This window comes from Blennius ocellaris (assembly GCF_963422515.1).
Source record: "Blennius ocellaris genome assembly, chromosome: 5".
In the NCBI taxonomy this organism is placed as follows: Eukaryota; Metazoa; Chordata; class Actinopteri; order Blenniiformes; family Blenniidae; genus Blennius; species Blennius ocellaris.
Window position 1 is genome coordinate 8,444,292 of NC_137654.1, and position 17,863 is coordinate 8,462,154.

The 17,863-nt window shown below is 43.3% G+C and overlaps 1 protein-coding gene across 2 annotated transcripts in view; it reads right to left on the bottom strand.

The window, feature by feature from the left end:
* Nucleotides 1-321: 321 nt before the first annotated feature.
* The window catches only part of LOC308130274 (plexin-A1-like), a 137,869-nt gene continuing 120,327 nt past the window's right edge, over nucleotides 322-17,863 (bottom strand). For both annotated transcript variants that reach the window (XM_080496522.1, XM_080496521.1), the window contains exons 22-29: nucleotides 16,880-17,039; nucleotides 16,161-16,264; nucleotides 15,946-16,042; nucleotides 13,035-13,225; nucleotides 8,955-9,124; nucleotides 7,788-8,000; nucleotides 5,602-5,752; nucleotides 322-2,485 (exon numbers count right to left, since the gene is read on the bottom strand). In XM_080496522.1, the coding sequence (XP_080352648.1) occupies nucleotides 2,390-2,485; nucleotides 5,602-5,752; nucleotides 7,788-8,000; nucleotides 8,955-9,124; nucleotides 13,035-13,225; nucleotides 15,946-16,042; nucleotides 16,161-16,264; nucleotides 16,880-17,039 (1,182 nt within the window). In that variant the 3' untranslated portion in view covers nucleotides 322-2,389. The remainder of the gene's footprint in view (nucleotides 2,486-5,601; nucleotides 5,753-7,787; nucleotides 8,001-8,954; nucleotides 9,125-13,034; nucleotides 13,226-15,945; nucleotides 16,043-16,160; nucleotides 16,265-16,879; nucleotides 17,040-17,863) is intronic.

A 17,863-nucleotide genomic window follows, 5' to 3' on the forward strand; every position in this document is an offset into this window, starting at 1 on the left:
CTGAAAAGGAAGAAAACTCAAGTGATTTGGAAGTATTGGTGAACCGTTGTATGCGTCTAACCGTATCGCCTCCTGATCCACTTCTTGTTATAGCCAAAGTTTTGTTCAGCTCATCCGTGAGATCTGGTTGTTGGTTGGTTTTGGTGCTCGGTAATTCATGACGTATGGATGATGGTATATACAAACAATTGGCTTTCTTTCTCTGTATATATTTTTTTCTTCTCCACGTCGTTCAAGAAAGGAACGTTTCAAACTGTGAAATTCATAGCAGTGCGATTCAGCGTGGAGCAGCACATGGCAGAAAGGAAACATTTCAACTTGTTTTGTTGGGGGTTTTTTTTCTTCTTTTTTTTTTCATTTAAAATCTTGAAAATTCACACAACCGGAAAAAAAAAAACCAAAAAAAAAAAGGAGAAAGGCCTTCAACTGGTACAACAAACACTCACATTAACCAAGCTACATTATCTTTTCATAAACCACATTCACGTTTTTTTTTTTTTTTTTTTTTTTAAATGGACCCTTTAGCTTCACTGTGTTCGCTGTAAATGGAAAGAAAAAAAGACAATGCTGTGTCTGCTTTTGTTTTCCACAGCAAAAAAAAAACAAAAAAAAACAACCCTCCCAAAAAAACATCAACAACAACAACAACAAAAAAAAACTTCATTTAGGATGGCACTGTTCAGAAAATATTTCAGACAGGAAGTGGAGGGGAGACCGAGGGCGGGGGAGGGGAAACCAAGACGAAGAAGCTATAAAGCTCAGCGTGCCAGGGACCGGCTCAAACCGCCGCCGCCGGACACCGGCTTCCAGCAAAACCACTTGTGTCTCGTCTGCATCAGCTGGCTGGGGTTTTTATTTTTATTTTTTATCTTCCACCCCTGATGTATTTGGTTTTTCTAAAACAAACACAAAAGCACTGCAGGTTGGTTTGGCTCCCTGACATCGTTTTTCTTTAGTTGTGTTTTTTTTTTTTTCTTCTTTAAACCCCTCCAGAACCAAAGACGTCGGCCCCCCGGAGACCTCATGGAATATAGAAAGTGTCTGCAATATATATATATATGTATGTTTATATGTATTTTTGCCATTGACCTATTTTTAAACTCTCACTTTCAGCCACTAAGCATGACAACATTTTCATCATAGCACATTTTGTTTTTTGTTCTTTTTTGTTCTTTTTCTTCATCTAATGAAAAGAAGTCTTTGCACTTTACGACATTCAAAGTAAAACATGGCACAGGACGACTTTTTCCTTGTGTTTTTCGTCTCGAAATATCAAATCCTTTTTCGTATCTTTTTTTTGTACACTGAAATGGAAAAAAACTTTTTCAACTTTTCATTTGTTTTAAAAACCAAAAGGTTCGTATTTATATATCTATATATATATATATTTCTTATATCCTCTCTTTTGATTCAGCTTTGTTGTGCAAATTCAGCAGTAACACAAGTGGCACAGCACTGGGCAGAGGAGGAAGTTTTGCGGGGGAGGGGAGGAGAGGGGGGGGGGGGGGGGGTAAAAAGAATCAAATGCAGTAAGAAATCAAATGAGGAGTTATGAAAAGGTCCTTTGTGGGACTACAGCGGAGTTCTGCACCGGTAGAGAGTTGGTGGCTGGAGGACGGGTTTTTCCCTGCAGAGTCCTTCCTACTGTAGTGCCTTTGAGCGTCGTGCTCGATCTCTACCTGCAGCTGTGCCTGACCTCCGATGTCCCGGTGGGAGGAGGCCAGCCGCAGAAGAGAGAAACTCCTCACAGAGAGCACTGATTGATCCCGGATTCTTTTTTTAGATTTTTTTTAATTATTATTATTATTCTTATTCTTAGCTCGTAGCCTCGGCCGGCAGCTCGTACCTTTTCACGGAGTCTTTCAAGCTCCCGGCTAGTTGAGTTCTGTCGGTCACCACTGTGCATGTACCGGTCCTGATTGTGTGTCAAAGTACCCGACTGTTGCTCCAGATGTGATGGCGGGGGAGGGGGAGGGGGAGAGGGGGGGGTGGGGGCTTGATGAGAATAAGACGCTCTCCTGAGCTCTCCTTTGATTTGGTTGTTCGTGGCAGGGTCGGTGGCTCAGAGAAGATGACAACAGAAAATGTCAAATGGAAACCGACCCGGCGAACTCCCAAATGCCGCCGTCCCTCCAGTGTGCTGCTGCCGGGCCGCCGGGCGCCGGGCGCCCGTGACCCCAGCAGCCCCGGGTCCGCCGCAGCGGGTCGCAATCGTGGGTGAAGAACGACGGGCTTCAAATCGTCGGGCTTCAAATCGTCGAGTGGTCAAAATGTGGTGGGATGTCGGGAGGGAAGGTTTGAGGGGGAAGGCGTGTTGGTCAGCCGACGCTCTGCTGGCTGAGGCTTCCTGATGATGACGGTGGCGATGAAGGTAGCGACCGGTCGGTCCTCAGCTGGCCAGGGCCATGGTGTCGATGACCTGTTCCAGTTTCCCACGTAGCCGCTGTCGGCGCGACTGCTCGTCCTTCTGTAACGCCGACAGGATCTGGACACGGGGGAGGAGAGGAAACACTGCATCTCAACACCCGACACTAAACATCATATATACTCACAAAGAGTTCAAAAGACTATTCGGGAGATTCTGTTTTTGAGGTCAGCTTCCTATTATCCAGGTGGGAATGATATATTTTAAGTTTGTGGCAATAATTAAAAGATTCCCTCTTAGAGCAGAAATCTATTTCGTAAAAGTCTAAAGCTCTTCTGGAATCTTTCAGTGTCTCATGGACGTTTTACATCATGTTGATGAATAAAAGAACTAAATTTGAATCATGTGAGTTACTCACAGGAGGTTTGACGTTAATGAGACCTGCCTGGTTCCATAAACAAGAAAATCCACACATAATATTTTTTGTTTTTTGCCTAAAGGGGCATTTAAGAGAGAATAAAAACAATCCTTAACAAAACCTGAATCTTTCTGTCTCTCGAAGTCTCTTGGAGCGACTAATTGAAGTAGAAAAAATGCATACAAATTCTTTTTGGCTTCTAAAATGCAAAAAAAACAATGAAGAAGCAAGTGTGTTAAAGAGATTAAATAAGATACGTTGGGGAAAAGTCATAGGCAACAAACACGCTCAGAAGGGTGGAATTTTCTCGGGGTTTGTAAAAGATTAACACCCCACTTTATTATTACCCAGAGGGAATGATTTGTATCCCTCTTAAAGTCTCACTCTCCATGTGTAAGTAACATTTCAGCTTTACTGTTGGCCTCATATCAAGTCGGCAGTAGAATTTGGTGCATGAGGAAAAAGCTGGCGTGACCGTACAACTCTTGTGTTGTGTGACCGTTTGTCGTTCCATCGTTCATCACATGGCGACTCATTCTATTTTTACGAGGATTGTCAATGCTAGTAATTGAAAGTCAACAGGGCCGGGGTGTCAAACATATTTTCATTGATCTTGATTTGGCAGAACCAGTAAAATTGTCCCATAATATTAAACATAAATTTTAAGTTATTCTCTGTTGTGGTGCAGAGTATACCGTACGTTATGAAAATGTCTATATTCTAACAAAAACAAAAGTTTATGACCATAAAATGACTCCAATCTTAACATAAAGCCAATATTAATGATACTTTCTATTACAGTGAAATGTTAAAGAAACTTCTCCTATCACTATTGCGTCATACACCGTTTTTACAAACGCCAAAGCTTTGAAGCTAACGCTGAGTAGCGGCGAAGCAGTTAGCTTTCATGCCATCATCTCATCTCAGTTTTTGCAACATACGTTTCTGTTTTAGTAGCAAGTGTGACGGGGATGCAAGGTTGCCACTGTAATTGTGTGTTATTTGCTACTGAGAATCCATACAGCAGCGTGGCTGCGTGTACGTGTGGCCGCCTCGTCCTGCGCGGCGTAAACAAAGGATGGCTTTGTCTTCGGTTCTCTTTACATCGTCATCAAGTCCGGGTGTAATTGTGGCCGAGGTCAGGGTGCACGTTTCGAGGCGATGGGGGCGCCATGCAGCTGTCTGCATCTGGATAATAGGCTGTAATGAAGGGGAGCAGTAGCTTTGAATGGGGCCAGCTGCAGGCAGCCAGTGTAACGACTGTAATATTGCTGGTTTGGAGGGATGGAGAGGAGGAAGGAGGGGAAACATCTTTCAGCACATGAAAGCCTAAGGATGGGGCACAGTATAGATATAAGGCTCCCTTTAGTGCCCATACGTTCTTCATAAAAACGCACACCAATGCCTGCTCACACATTGGGAAGCTGAAGGAGGGCTGATCCTATTCATCGTGTACTTTTGTACGGCTGTTTCTGTGCTGTAAACATCCGCGACTCGAAATAGACTCACGGCATCCGATGATGGTTGAAATGATCCTTTGAAGAGCAATGAGTGCAAGACTAAATGTGTTTAAAGCTCTCAAGAAAATAACCGATTAAAACTGGGACCACGTGACTGTTTGGTCCATTTATGTGTCAATATCGGTTCTTGCTCTTGAAATTAACAATCTTTTAACTGTGCTATAAAAAAGAAACCCAGGGAATGCAAAGCAGCTGTTTGGAACATTGTTTATCGACACTAGTGTCAAACATAAGGCTCCAATTTGGCCCACCAAATCAACAAGCACATTAAATATTGCTTTTTTTTTTTTTTTTTTTTTTGGAAAAATGCAAAACTGAGACTCGAGCTGAGATATTGGCGATACTGCCAGGAAGGCCAGGGTTAAGCTCAAAGCCATGCATAATTCAACAGCTATGAATGTTTTTTTGGACGTTTCACTGCATTTTGCACCTATTTATTGCACTGATGAATTGATATTTTCATCATCTGCATGAAAAAAAAAACAACTAAAAATGTAAATCTAAGTGTTATTATGGCACTATTCTACAACTCTATTTTGTGAGTATCTTGTTTGTGGCCTCTGAACTAAAACATGATTGACAAACAGTAACATCAGTGTAAGGAGTAGAGACAATGGTGTCGACTGGGTTCGTAGTTTTAACTCTCCTAACGTCTACAGTTACTGTGAGGAAGTGGCGTAAGAAGCAAAGTCGCAGAAATACCAATCCACTTCCTACTTATTGTACAAAAAGCAGTCAAAAAAGTCCTCCGGCATCATGGATATCTTTATTATATGCCGTTTTAAGAAGAGGACTCTCCTGATTTTAAGAAAGCTGCAGTGCATTATGAAAGAGATGAACAGCATCCCACTCTTACGGTTCTGATAAAACTCAACATTCACAAAAGGAGGAAGCTATCGACCCCCTCAACCGACCTGAACCGTATACCTTCTATTCCTTCAAGAGCTTCCTGCTCTGAACAGAAACATGGAAGTTTGAGTCAAGCTGTAGCAGCTGCAGGATACACTACATACAGTGTGAAAAAAAAGAAAAAGGGGAATCACATAAATTTGGTTAAGCGCCATTAAGTTCATAATGCGTTGAGCTCATGCCTTAATGTGCATCCTAATGGTGGTAATACCTTCCAGCCTGCGCTGATGTGGACTAGTTATCAGTGTAATTGAATTAAAATGACCGCATGGTATTAGTCAAGACAAGTAAAAAGGAGGAGGTGGCGGCGACGGGCCATTACAAGCGTCCTCCTCTCCGTTGCGCGGTCTCCGTCGGGGGGGGGGGGGGGGGGGGGGGGGGACGCTCACCTCGTCTTTGTACTTGACGATGTAGGAGTAGATCTCGTGCAGCGCCGACATGCTGTTGAACTGGCTGAGGTGCAGGCGCGACTGCTCCGCCAGGTAGGCACTCATGTCCTGGTCGCTGATGGCCGGCATGCGGGAGATATCAGAGTAATACCTGGAAGAGAGGTCATGCCGGAGTGTTATGCGACGCCTCATCTGCATTCAGTCCGCGTTCCCCCGCGCGTGCGTTTCCCCCCGGCCCCGCGGCTGTTCAATATTCTGGACGCAAACGGCAGCAGCTGGTGGTCAGACTCTGTCGCTCGGGGGGGGCGGGGCTGATACAGATTGATACATATTCCCAGGCCTAATATTTGGCCGGTGCTTAAGTGTCTTGTTACAGGACACTGTGGCGGGACAAATGGGCCTGTTGTGGAAGTTTATTCCAACGCTCTCTCGTGGGAAGGAACGTCAAAAAGGTGGCAGGAAAAAAAACAAAACAAAAAAAAGTGTGAAAAGGTTAGCAGACGTACAACTTCTTGTAAATGTTCCCACATTGTTACGTGTAGTTCACGGTTCCACACATGGGACCTTTAAAAATAATGTTTTATTAAAAAAAATTAATAAATGGGGGGAAAAAAAAGCAACTTTTCCCAAAAAAAAGATGGCAGTAACATATGGAATTATATTTGTGCCACAATCCTGAGCACGCAGCGAAACTTTGATCACAGAAAAAAAAAGAGAATTTAATCTGGAGCAAATCGAAATATATTCTAAGCACAGAAAAATATGTTTTTAAATTCGTAGCTATCCACACACACACAATCATGGTGTTTTCCCACTCTGATTTGTTATTTGCTCCGCGCTCACGCTCAACTCTGCCTTCCTCCGGCTCAACGTGCCACAGCGCCGCCGCAAACGTACCAAATAACCAGCCAATCACTGACTTGCACAGGGTCGTTCTGATTGGTTGACTCTATCCAATCAGGTCGTATTTCGGCAGCTTCTGGGAAGCGCTATTAAAAACTACAGCGAAATGGACTGGAGTTTAGGCGTTGAAACTTGATTACGACGCATTTTCTCAGAATATTTTTTTACATTTTTCATTGAATTACATAAAATAAAGCACTGTTTATTTGCTCAGAATAACTTTTTCTTTGCTCAACAACAACAAACATATATACGATGATATGTAATTGTTTCATAGCCCTTTCAAGCAAATGGAGAGTTGGAGAATTGTGCTGTTCGAGCGCCATGAAGCTCAATATATTCAATTGTGTTCCTTTGTTGCAGCCCACATTGCTCCACTGAAACAAAGGCAATGCAGCATATTAAGGACGCGTCCCATTGTCTTGGTTACAGAACTCATAACTCAACCAGCTGCGGGTTTAACTCCACACAGCGGGCTGCGGTTCCAAGGAGGCTGGTCAGCACTATAGAAAGAAACTACATGAAGATGGAGAACAGAAGTTCAGCCAGGTAAGAGGCTAATTATCTGCTCAGGAGGGTAAAAAAACACAGTGAACACGACGGTAATGTGGTTTAGTGATACGTCTGTTTTAATTCGAGGTTATCAGCATCGAACAGTTAAAGACAAACAAAGAACTTCCATTTTTTTCTTTCATTCTGAGTAACATCTTGGCGCCATACTAAGTTAGGAGCTGCTGCTCGTGCTGCCAAACAAAAGAGCCTGTGAAGAGATTTCAGGAAAAAGACGCTTACAAGACCATTGGGCGATCCCCCAAAAAATGACTTGTGGCAAACACAGGTGGAGCATAAACTTTATCTTAAGTTGGGTTAAACACATTGGGGAGCTAAATAAAAGATGAGGGGTGAACTGGAGGACGTTTTGCTGCCGATGGAAACGCCACAAAGTGAGGAGTGAAATGAGCAGAGATTCCCGTTGAGCTCTTGCTGCTCATCTTATACACGGCTTCTTATACTTCTTAGCCGGGAGCAACGGCTGTTGTAATTAGAGCCCGCGATTTCTCCGCTCTGATTTTGTCCAAATCTTCAGTCTCTCCTTTAAATGCCAAAACCGCACAAAGTTCAACCGACAGCGTTTTTAGCTTCGTAGCTTAACAGCATAATTGCTTTGAGCTCTCATCATTGTTCTCCCATCAGCTCAACGAGAACTTTCACATTTAGGATATTCCGCTCTTCTTTGATAATAATGTAGTTCATTTGAATCACCCGGCCGATCTTCGACTCACCTCTCCACCCAGTTCTTGTAGTTGGGGATGTCTTTCGCGTAGAGGAGCTTGTTGGAAGGCGAATCTTTTCCAAGTTTGTGTTCTGACGTCGAACACGAGTCCATGAAGGTCTGGGCCACCACAGACAGGCAGGCGTCCGTGATGCTGTTCTTGTGGATGTCGAATACAAACTGCGGGTTCTTGATCACGTTCACCCAGAACCGCAAAGGAAGGCTGGAGGCAACGGGAAAAACGCGCAGTGATTGAGCACCGTGTCGAGTTGCATGTTCTGTTAGCGTTCTATAATTTTGACAGATAGCAGCCGACTGGAGGGAAATACAATTGGCAATAAGGTTCCTCTGCTAATGCTGTGCGAATAAACCAAATGTTACTAAATAATGCATGGAAACAAATATTGCGATGCTAGTCTGAAAATGTTATCACATTAAGTGGTAAATTAGGATCAAGCATCAGAGACAGCGACGACTTTAATCTACTATGCATTTTGCAAACGTGGGTTTATTGATTTCGAATTTATTTCATGCAGCACCGTTCACCCCCCAAAAAAATCTATTTTGCAGATGGGCTGTGCACTATTAGCATCAGCACTCTGCCCGGCCGAGGAGTTTTGGGTCACATTCAGGTGATCGGGCTGGTAAAACCTTGAGGCCAAAAGCATCTATTAGATAATAAGTGGAGTGAATGTATGTAAGGTCTGTAATGTATAATCCTGAAGTCAAAGTTGGCATGTCTTTGTATATTTATTTAAGATTTTTAAATGGGAAAGAATGCCACCAAAAATCAATCAATTATTCTGGTATTATTCATAAGTGTGGGCAGTCAGCCACATTCATGGAGTGGCTGCAAGAGAAAGAAGAGCAGAAAGTCAAGACACCATTCCACCGTCTATCCTTCAGACGTTTGGGCTTTTAAGCAGGAAGTGTCAGAAAAGTTAGCGAGTTGTGATGGCCACACATTGACGGTTTAGACCATCTTAAGACATACGATTAATTTTATCCTACTGATGATGTTGTGTTGCAATAGTCGCATCATACCATCAGCAGGGTCAAGGGGTAAAAGTGTGAGGTAGACCCTGGATTGGTCACCACTTTTCGCTCAGAATCACCAAGTAAAATGTTAAACATGTCAGCTGAGGTTCGATCCAGTTCAAAATCCATACACACTCACCAGTTGCTCTTCCAGGTATGTCGCACGTCGTAGTCGTTAATTGAGTGTTTGTCTGCCTGTTCGTCCAGGAAGTCGAACATGTACTTGATGGCCAATGGCAGCGCGCTGCCTCTGTGGGCTGTGCTGAAGATGGTTTCAAACAGGTCGTCCACAAACTTCTGTAGCGTACCCTGGAAGGAGGAAGGAATTCAAGAAATCAGCTCCATCCGTCATGTTTTCTACCAAATCCTGCGCTTCCTCAGTTCATTTGATGGCGGGAATGAGCCGTGGCTTCGGTCTATTCTGTGTTGAAGCATTCTATTTCACCATCGGATAGGTTATTGAACACCAGCCTCAATGGCTATTTGAAATGAGCCTAAAAGTCTTTGCCGGGTGCTGCTGTGGTGAGAGCAGATGCTGCATTAGCTGATATTCAACTCGTCTGAGGAACTATTTTTGTCAAATAATAATTTATTCATACATTCCACTTTTTGAGTCTCTGACGACATTTAATATTAACACACGGAATGCGAAGCGCAGTGAGGCAACGTTTTGGAAACGATGTCCGTTGACATGGAAAGGGCAGAAACCCTGAAAACAATGTCGGTTTCCCGATAGGCCACTAGTGGGTGCTGTTGTTTTTTGTTATGAAACCACACACACACACACACACACACACACACACACACACACACACACACACACACACAGAGAACAATATGCTATAAACAGCATCAATAAGAGTACACCATGGCCATTTACTCTAGCCATGGCGCGCAAGCATTTTCACTTGAAAACATTAGAAGCTCATATTCAGCTTGGTAATTAGAACCGGGTGGTTTGTGAAACCTTCATGAAAAGTAGCAGCTGTGCACTATAGTTTCAGTGCAAATGGACCATTTTCTAGGCTTTGGAAATTCTTTGGTCTGGGATTCCCACTGCGGTCACTCATAACCAGAGTCCGGTTATGAAATGGAATCGCTCTGCACAATCACAAACAGGAATCCCAGCTCCGGGGTTCAGATTACGCATTCCTCCGCTGACAATGCGTCAGCATAATTACCTCAAATGTGGCTAAGTGAATTTCCCTAACAACACATTTGTTTCCCTGCCATCCCCATCTGGCAGAATCCATTAGTGCGGGAATGTTTAGGGACTGCATTCAGTCCGCCACTTTAAAACAGAGCGGGAACCATTCCTGTACCAGTCGCCGATTAATAGAAGTCGGATCTGCATTCATGGCCATGGAGACACCAGGACAAGATGAGCTTCTCAATTGCGTTTGCCTCCCTTGTTATTTTTTTTTCCTTCCTTTTTCATCATGCTTGTCCAAATCTTCAATCCCTCAACAAATTACCTGTCTCCTGCCACCTCCTGTATCTGCCTCTCTGCACTCTGCACCACTAGCCCACCTTTTATTAATCTGTTTTTCTTATTACCAGTGGAAATTGAAAAGCCGGCTCTCTTGTAGCTGCTGCCTGTTGCTGTATTTTCCTCCCCCTCCTGCAATTAGGAATGCGATGGTAAACTGAGACGCCATGAAGAAGTGAAGAAATATAGCTGGATGGATCATCTTAGAAGATTTCTGGATATAGAAAGTGCTTTTTTTTTACCGTTTGTTTTGTATGTATATTCGAAACCCCAGTGATCTTTTTTTTTTTTTTTAAGTTTTTCAACCCAAGCTCCATCAGCTTTATGGCCAACCCTTATAATATCTTGTGAGATTCCGACTTTAGTTGGTTTGGTTTTCAGAGCATCATGGTATCTTAAGGGTAAATGGATTATTTAGGGCATCAAGATGACAAAACAAAACAAATCTGATACTTCAGTTCCATGGGTGTACCGCAAGGCTGTGTTCTTAGTTTTCTAAAGGTCTTCCGTTGTCTAATTATCTGCTCACATACTTCAATGGTTTTGGACCGTCCTATGTCATACTCCAACTGTCTCAACACAGATCTCAGCTCGCTTCTGTGATGACAGCTAACTGACTCCTGGTTTCTGTAATGGCTATTGTTTAGTATTTCTACTGATATTATTGCATTCAAGTGTCTAGTGGGTCCACAGGCTACTGATTCTCTGAGACAATTCCTGTGTCTGTCCGGCTGTCATGAACAGTCTCATTAATAATGTGAAGGCAAGTTAATTTTTGATCAGCAGTCAAGCTTCATTCATTGTTCACAACTCATCTTACTCTGCCTAATTATTTAGTGATAAAAGCCTTCGGACCAATACAAAGTAGATCACTTCACAATATATTTGATGCTCTCACCACTCAGTGCTGCACAGCCATCCAGAAGTAGATCTCAGACATGTTGATGGACTGTTGCTCTTTCACTCCAAGTGATCCCACTCAGCCCTCTGATAACCGAGCCAACCACTGTAGCTCTATCTCTGAGGGTAACAGAGAATCTCAATCTCTATTAGGGAACTTGTTCGTAGCATCAAGAGAGAGAGTCATCTGGTACTTTTTCCTCTCCTTGGAGTACCTCGAGGCTTTATTCATGGTGCTTGATTCATGTCGGTGTGTATCTGTACATACAGTCTCTATATACTTCTTACTATTTAATGGGGTCAAGTTATCCAGTGTTTCAACACTTACACTCGGTCTCTTTGGTCCAAAAATGTATTTAAAATTGAATTGCTCCAAATGCAGCATTTCCTTGATTCTCCTCCATTAGAATATTGGATCATTGCAGCTGCATTCAAGAATCTGCTGTGTCTGTGTGAGCTGGACTGGCTCCGCCCACACATGCCCATCTTGGGAAGAGGAGGAAGTACTTCCTGTCGTGGCACCATGTGCCAGAGCAGAGCTGTCTGATTGTGGGAGGAGTCAAAGGGAGGGGCCTACCTTGATTGTGATTGGCTAAACCCCTGATGGGACAATTTGATTTCCGATTGGCTCATTGGAGCAACACGCTGTTTAAAAACTGAAACAAGCCAGGGAGAGAGAGGACACACTTTCTTTATTTCTGAGGCATCATCCCAGGTAAGGGGACGATTATTACTGTTTAAGCATTAGAAAGTGAATTTTGCACACGATAACCCCTTTAAGATCTAATTCCGTGGATCTTTCGATTCCCCACATGGATCTCAGGTGTCAACCTCTCAATCTCTGAACGGGTGGACTACCTTTGGTTTGGTTTCTATTAAAACCAAACTCTCAGTGATGAATTTTCAATCTTCAGTTCAGTCACACATTCAGTCTCTCTCCCGATTCACCAAATACGACTTCCAAACACAAAGATATCGAAAGCACTTAAAGACGAGTAGTAACGGCAAGCTGCAAGGATTCCATGAAAAAGTGAAGGTTGATTTGATTCACACATGTTTTCTCACGATTAGTTTCAAACCTTCAAACGAACTGTGGTGTCACATAATCTTTCCCTTTTGCTCTGTAAGTGTGGGTAATGGTGTAAATTGCAGCTGTTATAAAGCAAAGCAGTGGCAAAGAGCTTGAAATAAGTAGGTTGAACATGAAGTTGATGTCAATCAGTGCTTTTAAAGGGTTGTTTTGCTAAATGATTGTAGGAAGTCTGTGTGTGTTTTTTTTTTTTTCAACCATACTAGAAAAATAATTCCCAGAGTGACGGAAATATAAAGAATGAGCCATACATGCATATAAAACCTTAGTCCTTTAGATGGCATGATTTTCATTGACTAATATAGCTGGTGCACAAACTGCGACAGGCCTGCAGCCTCTCAGCCTTCATTCTATTCAGATTTCACTGTTGGTGCACTTCTACTTGATGTATTCACCTCATTTGCACGGGAGTGTGTCAGCTACAAGTATAAAAGTAAATATTGCACATACATTTAGCAGGGCGAGTACTGCTAACACCTTGTGTTTCTGTGTGATTTAATAAGCGTTAAACTCCTTAAAGGACCAGCAGACACTGTGCTTTGAGAGTTTCCTCTAATATTAAAATGGAGATGGGGTTTTAGCTGATAATGCTAAAAAGACTCCATTAGTTTGAGTTCCAGTGGTCAGTGTAGTGCCCCCCTGGTGAATCTAACTGCTGTTCAAAAGGTTTTAGTTGGTTTTTTTTCCCCCGCCACCATGGGCTGGAATCAACTTTTACAATACTGCCGCGTAGCTCTTACTTTGGTAGCCAGCAGCCTCGTCAGGTAGATCTCGGACACCATCTTGCTGCCTCGGTCGCCCTCCCTCTGGTCTGAGTGGTCGTGGTTCTTCACCAGGTGCCACAGTTTGGTTCCACTCTCCAGGTCAGGGGTGATCATCGGCGTCCGGGATCGAAGGCTGTCCGGACTGCTGGCTGTCCTGAGCATACTCTCTGGAAGGACAAACAATGACTCAATGGCTGTCTCATTGGCTGAGCCTCCTCTGAAATGAATTAAGGCCTAGTTCAAGGGAAAATGCATCATTTTTGCATGTTTCAGATATAAGCAGAAGCAGTGTCTCAAAAAAGTGGCACTGTCCCCAGTTCTATACGATATACCCTAAAGTTTGCTCAACATTCGTAAAGCTCCTCATCCCTCCATCATTATTTATAGTGTGAACATCAGTTTTGTTCCATTTAGCATGGAGGGGGTCTGAATGAACTGGTGGGCGAGGGCCACGAGAGGGGAGGCGATTATGTGCCGAGTCGCAGCTGTTTGGGGTAAAAACGCCGGGGAGAAAGGTGGAAGGACAAAAACAGAGTCTGCCGCAGCCCCCGTTTGTTTGGCAAAGGCCAGAGAGAGGACGGAGCCAAAAAGTGGGGGAGATGACAGGAAAAACAGGGGTGGGTGAGCTGAATGGACGGAGAGACGAAAAGGTCAGGAGAGAGGAGGGTGAAATGGAGAATAATAGCGGCGGGAAAAGTGAAAGAGAGTGGGGCTTGGAGTGTAGCGCTGCTTATTTTTATTTTCTGTTTTCGACCTCGCGGGGTGCCGAGTGGCGCTTTGATTCCAAACCCATCATGACCACTGGTGGCCAAACATCAGCGGCCAGTGGATGACGCTCACAGACACGTCCAGCTGTGGAGTTTGTGTATGCACCGCGAGGCTCCAGGTAGATGTATTTGAACAGTGCTATTCATGGGAAAAAAAATACTCTGAATTTATTATTTCACCAAACAAGTTTTATATTTAGAATCCTATATTCAAACATTATTTATTTGTTTGAAAATATTTTAGCTTCAAATCTATTTTACTGTTTGGAATTTTATTGTTTAAATTAATTAATCATTTTATGAGTTTCAAATAAATTTGCTTAAAAATAGTAAAATAAATGTTTTCCTTTGTGTCCCGTTTTTCCTGTCCTCGCTTCACAACCTCTTATCACTTGACAATAGTCTGTCAGTGTAAATTCCAACAACTTGCATGAAATCTGCTGTATGAATGAAGTTTACTTGACTGATTGATTGATTGATTAAATGATAACTGAGCCAACGCTTCACACTGCATCTATCAATCAATCAACTTCTGTCAGCTTGAGTAGCACCGATGGAGCCTGACAAGTTTGTTATAATGTGAGGGTTGTAGATGATTAAATTCTTGCTTTTAAAATAACATAAAACAAAAATGATCTGTAACTTTGGAGTCTGTAGCTCCAGGGAGCATTGAGTAGAAGTTGCCTTCAGTACGTGTCCAAAAAAAAAAAAAGGTATTTAATGATTTATAACCTCCACATTCTTTTTAAAACCTACTGTCTACTATATTTTTTGTCTTTGAAAAGAATGTCTGTTTCCACAGAAAAGGTTGTGTTTCCACAGAGCAAAATTCCACCTTGGGAAACTTCTTTCATTTATTTATTTATTTTTGTTGTTGTAAGACCTACACCCAAAACGCAATTAAATCTTCCCATTTTCACTTGAAAACATTGCCGTGTAAACGGGGCATTGACAAAGACTGAAGATTGATAACTTCTGGATTATTGTAATTCACAACCTTCAAACTGGTATCGGTAGAAACGTCATTATTTATATAAAAATGACCCTCGACAGCAGATATAGAACTGATCATGAGCTCGCAGAATATGAACTTATTTAGACAGTATATCAATGCATATTCTCATTTGTTTAGGGAGGAGAAATCTCAAATTCATTAAATCAGGTCATTTGGAAAATGTGCAAAAAGACAGACTGGCTTGAACAGTTGTTTGGGCTTTATGCAATGTACACCTGGTTTATCTCAAAAAATGTTAATAACACTATAGATTATAGGTTAATTAATCAAAACAATTGAAAATAATCCCTCTTTCCTAAGCATGTTAATCTCCTTCAACCAGCTGAGCTGTGCTCTCCTCAGATTATCCGCCATCAACAAGGCAAGTATGGACCTGGAAATATAAAAGGGAAGATATTTAAACGAGAATAAAGGTAGAAAGTTGTGATGAAAACTTTTGTCCTAACTTCTCTCGAATTGAGCAGAACGCAGCCATCGGCCACTGTTTTCATGAGCGCTCACAATCATCAGAATCCAGATTTGGTCCAGTTAAAACACGTCATGCATATATTCTGAATCACGCACATGCACAAAAACAGATTTAAACTCTAACTCATATCTTTGATTTACTGAAAGGGGACTTTTGCTTTGGATCTCCAGCAGATCTGATTGTGTCTATCTGTTCTTCCACGGAGTAATCTATCTTCTAAATAGTTTAATTTTCCTGTGAAATACACCATGCTGAGCCTCTGCCTATCTGACTTGCTCGGTGTCCTCTTTCTCTCCATCTTCTTTTTCACTCTGTCAGCTTGGGGATCGAGGTGTCTACTTTAATGCCTGTCATTTATGGACCGCTTGGAAATAGCCGTGGAATAGCCTTGGCCTGGGCTGATGGCAGTGGATAAAAAGGATTGCCATTCACTCAGGGGGAGGTAAGGCAAGAGGGAAAAAAAAAAAAAAAATGGAGCCCAATCATGGCCGTGACAAACAAAGAGAGAGAGTGAATGAAAGACAGTTAGAGCGTGTGTGTGTGTGTGTGTGTGGGAGGTGGGGTACTTGGAGGAATGGGAATCATTGACAGAATGATTTAAATGAGATCAAGTGGAGAGAAGAATGGGAGCCGTACCGTATCTGCTGAGGCTCTTGGTGAAGGTGGACGAGTTGGAGATGTTGTAGGCAGAGTTCTGCTTTGGCACCAGGGCGATCACCGAGCCATCTGTCACCTGCGCACAACAGAGACACGCGAAAAAAAAAATACTCACAGTGGGAATCAAGTGTCTCCGTAGCCGGCTCGGGCTTGTGTCGACGCCCAGGGCCAGTGCTCGCGCGGCGCCCGCGTACCTGGTAGTGGGCCAGCGTGTTGAGTCTCTTCCAGTCGTTGTCGATCTTGGTCGTCACGTCTTCGTCCTGCAGGATGATTCGCGCCATCCGACCTTGACGCCATTCTTTGAAGAGAGGGAGCGGACGTTGCGAAAGAGTGAGACTCTTGGTGGGCAAAATTCCTTCTGGGGGTTTCAACACACCAACGTCATCTGTCCAGTTCCTTTGAATTATACGGCAGCGATTCCCACTGGTGGGCCCCGACGGTACTGAAGGTGGTGCCATGAAAGGGACATTTTTCAGTATTCTATTTCGAAATTGAGCTTGGAATCACAGAAAAAAAAAAAATGATATGTACAGTAATTTTGATGGAAATTATTTTTTTTTTTTTCCAAGTTGGGTTTGTTCTCATTGGCGGGTGAGCCATCCAATCACCTTCACATGGCTTGATTACCTCTCTCCCCCTTTGTTGTGTCCTTGAGCAAGACAACAAATTGCTCCGAACGGATGGATTCGCCTCCGTCGGCGTGTGAGTGTGAACGGGTGAATGTGATCGGCAGTGTATGGTGCTCTTGGGGGTGATCAAGTGGCAGAAAAGCGCTCGATAAGAGAAATCCACTCACTGAAACTGCACATTGCGTAGGAATGGGGAAACGGGCATCGGCGTTATAATCCTATTGAGCGCTTTTGTGCGTGCATCTTGTGACGTGCGTAAACAGAAACGCGTGCGTTCGACTCACCCAGGTCCATGTCAGAAGCCTTTGGCCGCTGTGAGTAGGGGCTGCCTTTGTACACGGCGTCCAGCAGCTTCTCTTTGACCTGAGTGATGGTGTCACAGTTGAGACACTTGACTGTCACCTCAGCGGCGTTCTCGTTCTCTGGGTTCACGCAGTGGAGAGTCTGGCAGGAAGAGGAGCAAACAAGAGAAAAACAAAGAGTCGGGGAAAATTACAAAAAAAAAATTAATACAAAAAATTGAACTTCACAAGTAATTTTGCCAGCCGGTGAGCTCTTTGAATGCTTGTTTTGTTTTTGAATGTGCGTGACAGAATTTCACACCGCGCTTATTTGCCGCAGCTATTTTAAAACCTGGACATTTTCCTGCTCTGCTTTAGGGAGGTTTGGGCCCGTAATGACTCGGCATTCGCACTTGGGTGGCGACCAAAACAACTGGAGCAGAACCCGCCGACAAGTAGGTCTGCGTGCGACTGTCCAATCCAAACCTGAAGGGCTTTGTTTAGAGAGGACGGGCCGTATATGTGTGGGTTCATGGCCAAACTCCGCGCAAACACAACTTGTGTTGAAGCTCGGTGTTTACTGAACTCCCAGGCCCTTTTAATTTGAAACCTCTGCGATTTCGTCCATATCCAGTCATTTCGTACCCGAATTTACAACTTGAAATGTCTTTTTTAACTAGCATTTACCCATCCTATTTCAAACATGAGGTGGGCACCACATCACTGCACTCCGGGAGTCTTTTATTAGGTAATCCAAGCGAGAACCAAGTTGGTACCCATGATTTCAGTGCTTATAAGAGTCGGTGTAAATTCTCTTCTGGCCTCTGGAGTCAACAAGGCTTTTGGCCCAGAAAACCGCTGCAACATTCTTTATGTGTGAAAATCCCAGTAGACCAGTGGCGTCAGGAATATGAACCATGTCAAGTCTTTTCAGCACCTTTCTTCCCCGTTCTCATGCTCACTTTGAACTTCAAGCAGCTCATTTTG